The sequence below is a fragment of the Hylaeus volcanicus genome, chromosome 2 (assembly GCF_026283585.1).
Source record: "Hylaeus volcanicus isolate JK05 chromosome 2, UHH_iyHylVolc1.0_haploid, whole genome shotgun sequence".
Lineage (NCBI taxonomy): Eukaryota > Metazoa > Arthropoda > Insecta > Hymenoptera > Colletidae > Hylaeus > Hylaeus volcanicus.
Genome location: NC_071977.1, coordinates 5,924,911 through 5,934,852, shown reverse-complemented (window position 1 = coordinate 5,934,852; position 9,942 = coordinate 5,924,911). Strand labels below are relative to the sequence as shown.

Sequence of the window (9,942 nt, the reverse complement as noted above, 5' to 3'; positions counted from 1 at the left end):
GTGTGTTAGGTTGAATTTTCAAATGTTACAGAAATTTAGTAATTTTTTAGATGCCTTGTGAGAATCTATTCCAATTCATAGCCCTCTATCGATGAAGTCGGAAAGTGTAGATCTTACATACATTAAATGCGATTATTTTCATTCTGATCACGTTCATGTTCGATTCAATGCATGCCTAAACGAGCCAATTGTGTCGCAGAAAATTTGAATTTAAATATTAGTCGAAGCAGTCGTCATTTTAAATGGCAGTTACGATATGTCCGACGGCATGTGACGAGGGTTTGAAGACGCAAAAACTAATTTAAGAACGAAGTGGATGATTGTTAAAAATTCCACCCTGCTTCGTTCAAAAAATCATCAGAGAAAAAATGTCGGACAGTGTTAAAGTGGGAATCAAATTAAAACCTCTGATCAAACGGGAGAACGATGAAAATTCGTCGATACGATGGATTGTACAAGGAAATTCCATTGTTTCTTTAGACCCGGTGACTAGAGAACCGGGAGATGTCGAATTTTCTTTTGGTACGTGTTAATAATCGTAATGCCACGTTGATTTTTGTTTTATCCTTCGTAAACATTTTATCGCGACAAAATCTAACCTACTTATCGGCTTTTATCATGTGACGTATCACCTGCTAAACCGTAAATTAAAAGATTAAACATTCGGCATCCATTGCGGACAATCAATGTTTGATCAGAATGCAATTGTTTTCTGACGTATATGTCACGTTGAAAGTCGTTTACATATTAAACTGAATTATTGTGCAAACTATAATGCTGTCAATCTTTATATTTCGTTTACAGATCATATTTTTGATACAGATGCAACCAATTCTAATGTATTTAACAGTATTGTGAAACCTATCGTTGATGCTGCTGTAAAAGGCTTCAATGGGACAGTACTTTCATATGGTGAATCTAATTCTGGTAAAACTCATACAATGATAGGTACTTCAGAAGAACTAGGAATAATACCTCTTAGTATTCAATACATATTTAAGGCTATTTCTAACAGTATTGGACGTGAATTTCTGTTAAGGTTTGTACCTGTGAATGAATGCATTAGGAATTATTATACTTGGGACTACAAGTATAAAAGTATTTATGTTTTTCAGGGTGTCTTATTTAGAAATTCATAATGAGACAGTTAATGACCTTCTAAATAAAAGTGGACTTGACTTAACATTACATAAAGATGACGGCGATCAAATCATTGTTGACTCTAAAGAAGAAATTACAAACTCCTCAGATTACATGTTATCAATAATGAAAAAAGGGATTAAAAACCAGAAGATAAACGAGACTAATAAGAACGAATATATTAGTAATCACAGCATATTTCGAATTACAATTGAAAGTCAGGACAGTGGAGATTCTCAAAGCACTGTGCAAGTATCACAATTAAATTTGGTAGATCTAGGTGGTTTCAAAAAATCTTGTCAAATAAATGGCATTGAGGGACATCAAATGGACGTATCTCTTTCCACCTTTGAATCAGTAATTACGCAGCTAAGCGAATTGCAAAATGATCAAAAAGATATCAATTATCGTAACAGCAAATTAACAGAACTCTTGCAGTCGTCGTTGTGTGGTAACTCTTTGTTAGCATTAGTGTGTAATGTGACTACTACTGCTTTAGAGGAAACATATTACACTCTATCGTTTGCAACTCGAGCCAAAAATGTGAGTAGCCAGCCGAAAAAGAATGAGGTGGTATCCGATGCGCCGCTCTTAACACGTTATGCAAAACAGTTGATAAAACTTCAAACGGAATTGCAGAGTATCCGAAACGGAAGCGCATCTACAGAATGCGAAGATGAATCTAGATTGCAAGAGAAATTTCAAATTAATCGCGTGCTAGAAGAACGTATAAAGTTGCTAAAAACTCAAATTGTTTCTGGGTGTGCCGAAAATCACGTGGAACCATTTAAATGTAAATCTAGAAGAAGGCCGAATCGGTGTAATCCTGGAATCTTTAAACAATATCAGCCTCTTTGTCAAACGAAAAATGGTTTACCAACAATAAAAGAAATGTCCCCTGAAAAACCATATAACAAAAGCAACGCGCAATTCAACATAAATAAGACGTGTCAGACACCTTTTACCGACTTCGAATTAAGCTTAATTGAATGCGAATCGTCTTGTGAAACCAAAGAAAATGGCATTAACTTCGAAGAGGAAGATATTAAATATCCACATAGTATATTAAGTATAAAATCGAAAAGCAATACTTCCTCTGTAACACCAGAAAAACAGGACTCGTTTGTACAAACTTCAAGCAATCAAGGTTCTCCTACGACGCCAAAGAATGTTTTACGAGGATATATTTCTTATTTAGCTAAAGATCTCATAGAACTTCGCGAATTTACAACCTTGGAAAAACAAGTAATGTGCGAGGAAAATCATTGTCGCGCGAAGCACCAACAAATAAAACAATCTGACTTGTTAAATTTCAAGGATAACGAAATCAACGAATATTCTTTAAATCCGATATTGCAGTTGGAGGAAGAAAAAGCTAAATTGGTGGAAGATCTTGAATTGAAAATTCAAGAATTGGACGAAATAAAAAATGACGTCCAAGGCCTTAAATCGGACGTGGAAAAGTTACAGAAAACTATTTATTTACTAACGCACGAAAATATGGAAATGTCGACTAAGTTGTCCATTGAAAAGGAACGTTCAAAGCAAGCAGAGTTCAATCTTCAAAGAACAATCGATGAACTGTACGCGCGTATTTCCAAAATTACGGACGAGAAAATTAGTTTAGAAAGTGATTGCATCCACTTAAACGACAAGTTACAGAATATCCGTTCGAAGACGCCGGAAAAACTCGGCGATGAAGAGTTGATAAATAAATATCAGAATAAAATTGACACGTTAAAGACGGAAAACATGAAATTAACAGCAGTGATAGCGGAACAAAATAAGGAGCTGGAAAATATTAAAGAAAGTAAGTCACTTCAGTACGACCACGAATGTATTTACAAGGAGAAAGTTCAAGTACTTACAGAAAGGAATGAATTCTTAGTAAGAGAAAACAATGAACTCTCTACCGATTTAATGGATAAGATCGAGGAAAATGACATGTTAAAAGAGCAATGCGATATTCTGAAAAACAAAATATCTCTAGCGAAAACCATAAGTTCCGATCAAAATGATGTGGAGCAACTAAGAACAGAGAACAGTCACTTGAAAGCCGAGATTATGGAATTGAAATTTAAGGTAACGATGTTAACGGACGAGAATGTAAAATTTTCAAACACTTTATTGGAAACTATGGATGACAACACGTCGCATTCGTTTAGCACACTCGACGATACAAGGAAAGACGAGATTGCGAAGGACACATTGCAAGAAGAAAACCGTGAAGTACTGGCAAATAAAGTTCTAACGTTACAAGATCAAGTAAATCATCTAACTCGTTTAAACACAAAATTGAGCGACTTGAAATTGTCACCCTGCAATCAGTGCGCGCGTTTGAAGAACGTAAATGAAAATCGTAGGGCTCTCAAGCTCGAGGCAAAGCTTTTAAATCATAAACTGGAAGACTTGCAGCGAAAGTTCGATCAGAAATGCGCAGACACCGAGACTCTGAAAATGAAAGTTAATCAAGAATTGAATTTAAGTTGCCTCGATGCATCTCTGAATGCCAGCTTCGTGGATGGAATGAACGTGAGTTTCATGGAGGAGAAGGTTCAACACTTGCACAACGAATTGGAGACATTGAGAGACGACCGCGATAAATTATCGTTTTTGTACAGAGAGAAGTGCGATGAATTTGAGAAACTCCATGACGAAGTGATCGATCAGAAAAATGTTGACTCTACATCGAAGAAGAATACGGACAAAAAGGAAACTAGGATTGAACGTATACAAAACAGTATCGACCAAGTCAGAGAGGATATAGACGAGTTGAAGAAAAATAGTGCGAACTTCACTTCTATGCTTAATAAATTCAGAGCGGAGAAAGCCAGCTTACTAGACGAAATAAGCACATTGAAGAATATGAACGAAGAGCTACAACAAAAAGTGTCGGACACCGAGATGGCGGTAGCCACGGCTACGGAAAAAGCTCTTATACTTGAAAGTGAATTGTCAAATATGAGCAAGGAAATCGATCACTATTCTGAAAAGGAGAAAGTAATACAGAGCGAAAAATTAACGCTAGAAGTAGAAGTGGAAGACCTGAAGGCTGAAAAGAACAATAAAGATATTCTCATTATCGAATTAAATCATACGATCGACGATTTAAACAAATGCATTTCATCGTTGAAGGACGAATTAGACTCGCTGACGAATCAGAAGGACGAGTTGGATGTTTGTGCAAAGGCGATCGAACGTAAACACAAAGACGATTTAGAATTATTGAAGAAACAATACGAGGAATTAGAAAATGAAAGGAAACAAAGTGTTGAAGCAGAACAACGTGCGACATCGTGGGCCAAGGAACTAGAATCAGATATAGAAAACCTTCAGGCAGATCTGAAGACACAAGAAAATCTATATAAAGATCTTCAGGGAAAAGTTTCTCAGCTGGAAAATCTTTTACAAGAAAGCGAAAATGAGAAGGAGCTGCTGAAACAAAAATTGCAAGAACTCGAAGTTCAATTAACTGATTCTAAAGATAATCTAGTAAATAAATATAAAAACGAATTAGAGTCTGTAACACAGAAATTTGAAGAGTACACCAAGGAATCTGAGATTAAATTACAGAAAATGAAGGAAACGTTAAACAAACACGTTGAAGAGAATTATAATTTAAAGCAAGACCTTGAAAAACTTCGAGACATTGAATCTAACTTTGGCAGAATGAGAGACGAGAACAACAAGCATGCGTTTAACAAGGATAACACTTTAATGAATGATAATAAAATGTTAACCGAAGAATTAGAAACTGTTAAAAAATGTATGCTAAAAGAACTGAAATCGCTTAAGAATAAAATAAATTGCGCAGATTTCTTAAACAAGACTGCAAATGAAATTTTCGTAATCTTTCTACAGACCCTTATGTTGAAAGAAGAAGAAGTAATTAAAATTATGAGAGAATCGTTTGAGAAAGATAAGCACAAGCTCGAAGATGAAAAACGACAAAGTGCAGATGCAGAGATACGTGTAACGTTATGGGCCAACGAATTAGAAACGGAAATTGAAAAATTACAAACGGACTTAACAAATCGAGAGAGCGTCCATAATCAACTGCAAGACAAGATTCATCTGTTGGAGCATCGTTTAAAGGAAAGCGGCTGCGAGAAGGAAGCACTTAAAGAAAAAATGGAGACTCTTGAAATTGATTTCAACAATTTGCAAGCCGAATTTGATAAACATTGTAAGGCACGAGACGAAGAAGCGTTTATCGTAGCGCAAAAACGGGAAAAAAACGCAGAGGAAGCTTTTAAAAAGAAGGAAATCGAACTTCAGTCTAAAATGAAATCTGAGAAAGCGGTGTACGATAAAAAAATAGAAAATCTTGTTTGCAGTATAGAATCTTATAAGACGAAAAATATGGAATTGAAGAGCACCATCGAAGGTCTCGAAGCGAATCATAATCATTTAAAGAACATCATAGAAGCAAACGCGTCCGAATTGAAAATGAATAATCAAACTATAAGTAAATTGACCGCCGAGCTCGAACAACTTACGCAAGCTTACAATGAGTTGAGCCACGATGCGGATAATAAATCGTCGCAAATCGAAAATATCACCGCACATCTAAAAACTAAGTGCGATATGCTGTCGGAATACAAAGCTAAATTTGATACAATCATGCCAGATTACGAAATGCTAAAGGAACAAAGTAAGGAGCGAAGAATAAGCATCGGTCGATACAAGGAAGAGATAGAAGAATTGAAAATGGAGAAAGAAAAACAGATAGAAATAATCAAGGATAAATTGAATTCTGAAGAAATAAAAAATGCTGGACTGAATAAGCAGTTGAATGAACTGAATAACAGAAACATTACTTTGGTAGAGGAGCTGGACTGTCTGAAAGAAAAATACGAAGACTTGCAAAGCGCGAACGCGAAGTTGGATAGGAAGATTAGAAATAGCACGAGTAAGGTGAAAGCGGAGGAAGAGATGGATGACTTGAGAGATCTAAACAAACGATTGCAAAATAATTTAGAAGGTGCGAGTAATCGTATAACCGAACTTCAGGATAGTAAAACTAAAATTTTGAAGGAATTAGTTAATTTGAAGGGACAATACGAGTTGTTATCCCAAGAAAACGTTGAACTAACTAAAACATTATCGTCGTATAAATCCAGGCAAAGTATTCCATCGTTAGCTCAGGAAAATAGTAGATACGATGCTCTTCTCCAAGAGAAGAATAAACTTGCACTAGAATTAGAAAGTAACAAATTGTTATTAAACCAAAGAGACAAAGAGATTAAAAACTATGTAAATCGGGTAGAAGATTTAATTACTAAAAACAATGAACTCGACAAACAGCTGGAGGAACGCGCGGCAGTTATACGTGACCGCGATGCAGAAATCTCAAGTCTAAAGGACAAACTGTATGTTCATCAAATAGAAAACAAATTGGTCAACGAATTGGAGGAGAAACTAAAAGTACTCAAGGAGGAAAACAAAAAACTTCAGGACCAATTTGAAATGATAAAAACAGGATCACAGATCGATATAAAGCAATTGGGTGATCTGAAAATGCACAATGAACAAGTTTTCCTTGCATTGAAAAAAGAGAATACAGAATTGCAAACCAAACTAATCGAATACGAAAATAAATTAGAATCGAAAAGCGACAGTAGCGGTTCGAGATCTGTAAGCCCAGCGTTTGAAATGATGAGAAGACGACATAGCAGATCCGAGGTAGTTAACCAAAAAAGGCAAATTGAAAATTGGACGTCTGATACCTGTGAAAACGAAGAAATCTACCAAATGTTTAGGAAACAGATTGAAGAATTAGAATTGAAGTTGGTCGCGAAAAATGGACAGATCGCTGCGTTAGAGATTCAAATCCAAAGTGAAAACTTCCCTTACCAACAAAAATGCAAGGAATTAGAAGAGCATCTACTCTCGTTACGTGAAAAAGTACGTATAATAAAAATATTTTTTACTGTTTATTAAATAAAACCAATCGGAAATGTACGTTTTTGTCTCCAATAGAACACAGAACTTCGCGTCGAGCTATCGAATCTTAGAAAGGCTATGTATGAAATTAACGCGTGGGAATGCGATACATGCAGAAACTGGCGAATAAATAGAAAAAATCAAGGTTGCCAAACGATATCTAATAATACAGCACAAGGTTTAAATGGAGCAGTCAATGTAAGAGAAAATGCAAAATATACACTGATTTTCATCAATACTAATTACAACATTAATTCCATAGGATCAGGCAAAGATAATAAGGTTGGAAAAAGAAAAGGCATTAATAAAAGATATATGCCGTTCACGATGTAGACAAATAAAAGAATTGGAAGATAGAATAAGAGAATTAGAAGAATATATATAAAAGACATTTATTTGACGTACCAATTTCATTTAAAGAGACAACAAACAATTTAATTTAAAGAGAAATATGAAACTACAAGGAACACAGTTTCTAGGAATATTTTGACTGCAATTTCTATAATTTATTTATTTCTCCGTATATACAATGGGATGTAAATTGTTGTTATTAATTGATGATACCAAATAAGGAAAATATGTATGTTTAATTTTTACAACTAGTAACATTTAGTAATACAGGAAATACTCCACATGTATATGCATGTTTAGAATTTGCATGATCATAGTTTACTATCGCATTTCTTATTTTATTTCATCAAAAATGTTGTTTTTGAGTTGTTTACATTTATATTATATTATTACGTTTCCAGCTAATTTATTGGAACTTGTGAAATCTTTCAACCTTGGAAGAAACATACATACGAAAGAAATGGTAAAGAATGTCTTCCAAATATACCATTAAAAAAAATGTGTAATAGTAGCACGAAGTATTGTTAGATGTAAACTATTCATTCTCCAAGTATTAACATTCTTTCATTCCTTCTTCTAAGACAATGTAAATAGTAGTAAAATTAAGATATTTATATTTTCGCAGAATTATATTTTTGTACTTTCTTACGATAGTATAAGTAATGGTATAATTAGTTTTTATATATATTATGACGTTAAAGGTGGCTATACGCGTATTACTCTGTTTATATATACATATATCTTTCACGCCGGCTTTACAATAATAACTAATTGTGATTCTGAAAAAAATTCACATAGTAATTGTATAAATTGATACTTAATGAAACATGCCATGTATTAGTAGTTCTTCCTGAGTTCGCATTTAAGTTATGTAAATTGTTTAATTATGACGTATATGATTAATAAAATGCATTATTTCGTACTACACTTATTAATGTTATTAGGTCGATTTATGATGATACAAAAAATTGTTTTAGAAATACGGTCATTAAAATACAAGAACCAATTATTTCTTTATTTTTCAATAAATGCATAATTAATACAATTCTTTACTTTATAACGTTACGATACATTAGTTAATGTGTCAGATTTATCATTATTATGAATAGTTATTTAATTTAACTATAATTATCGACCCTTTAGCAAGTGGCGCCATTCAGCGGGAACGATGGAAACTAGTTTTACTACAAACTTAGACGTTTTACCGCCGATGGCGCCATTGATGCTAAAATCTGCTCATAGAGCGGCTTAGTGAGCGGTGAGGAATGAGGACATTCTGCTTGCTCCAAGTCGGCTTACGTGTTGTTTACAGTATACGAAGGAAACATTAACGCATTTTACGGTGTGATAATCGTGTAAAACAAACTAAGAACCGAAAATGGATTTTCAAAATCGGCCAGGAGGCAAAACTGGAGGCGGTGGTGTTGCCTCATGGTCGGAAAGCAATCGTGACAGAAGGGAACGTTTACGACAACTTGCATTGGAAACAATCGACTTAAACAAGGATCCTTATTTTATGAAAAATCATTTAGGCTCTTATGAATGCAAATTGTGTTTAACGCTTCATAATAACGAGGGCAGTTATTTAGCCCACACTCAAGGCAAAAAGCATCAGGCTAATTTGGCTCGAAGAGCTGCCAAGGAAGCCAAGGAAGCACCACAAACACTTGCTCCTGAAAAACCTCGAGTAGAGCCAAAAAAATTCGTTAAAATTGGAAGACCTGGCTACAGAGTAACCAAACAACGTGACCCAGAATCTGGGCAACAGAGTTTATTGTTTCAAGTTGATTATCCAGAAGTTGCAGATAATGTTATTCCACGACACAGGTTTATGTCAGCATACGAACAAAGAGTTGAACCACCAGACCGTAAATGGCAGTACTTACTGTTTGCTGCAGAACCCTATGAAACTATAGCTTTTAAAGTAAGTTCATAACAGATTAAAGAATGTACAATTATATAAGTACTTTTGTTCTTTAATATCTAATATATTTATGTTTAGGTTCCCAGTAGAGAAGTTGAAAAAGCAGAAGGAAAATTTTGGACCCATTGGAATAAAGACACTAAGCAGTTTTTCTTACAGTTTGCATTTAAAAACGAAAAACCGTCGGTTGGCAAAGTACCACCACCTCCAGTTCCTTTAATAAGACCTGGTTTAGGACCTCCTATGGTGCCAGTTCCACCTCCTCCAAGGCCTCCTATGTTTAATCCAGTACCTCCACCACCTGCACTTTTAGCTACAGGTATGCAAATACCACCACCACCACCACATCTAGCATAATACCTTTTTAAAACAAGTATGAAGTATATCTATAAATTTGAAATGTACATTTTTATTCAAAGCAAACTCCTATGCTATTCGAATGTGTACCTTGTACATAAGAAAATGTATTTCTTATCTGAACAATTATAATTAACGAATAAACCCTCGATTATTTTGTACAAGTAAATCTGTATGCAGTATTTTTATTTTAAATCTATCCTGTTTGAATAGTATTGTAAGAT

At 34.6% G+C, this 9,942-nt stretch overlaps 2 protein-coding genes across 2 annotated transcripts in view; both read left to right on the top strand.

Annotated features, from left to right (window-relative positions):
* Positions 1 to 250: 250 nt before the first annotated feature.
* The window catches only part of LOC128884854 (centromere-associated protein E-like), a 46,128-nt gene continuing 36,436 nt past the window's right edge, over positions 251 to 9,942 (top strand). The window contains exons 1-7 of the mRNA XM_054138510.1: positions 251 to 522; positions 805 to 1,039; positions 1,116 to 7,047; positions 7,123 to 7,284; positions 7,349 to 7,466; positions 8,808 to 9,361; positions 9,440 to 9,680. Of these exons, the coding sequence (XP_053994485.1) occupies positions 369 to 522; positions 805 to 1,039; positions 1,116 to 7,047; positions 7,123 to 7,284; positions 7,349 to 7,466; positions 8,808 to 9,361; positions 9,440 to 9,680 (7,396 nt within the window). The 5' untranslated portion in view covers positions 251 to 368. The remainder of the gene's footprint in view (positions 523 to 804; positions 1,040 to 1,115; positions 7,048 to 7,122; positions 7,285 to 7,348; positions 7,467 to 8,807; positions 9,362 to 9,439; positions 9,681 to 9,942) is intronic.
* On the top strand, positions 8,669 to 9,891 carry LOC128872921 (splicing factor 3A subunit 2). Its single transcript, XM_054116107.1, has 2 exons — positions 8,669 to 9,361; positions 9,440 to 9,891. Exons 1-2 carry the CDS (start codon positions 8,816 to 8,818, stop codon positions 9,716 to 9,718), a joined length of 825 nt encoding a protein of 274 aa, XP_053972082.1. The 5' UTR covers positions 8,669 to 8,815; the 3' UTR covers positions 9,719 to 9,891.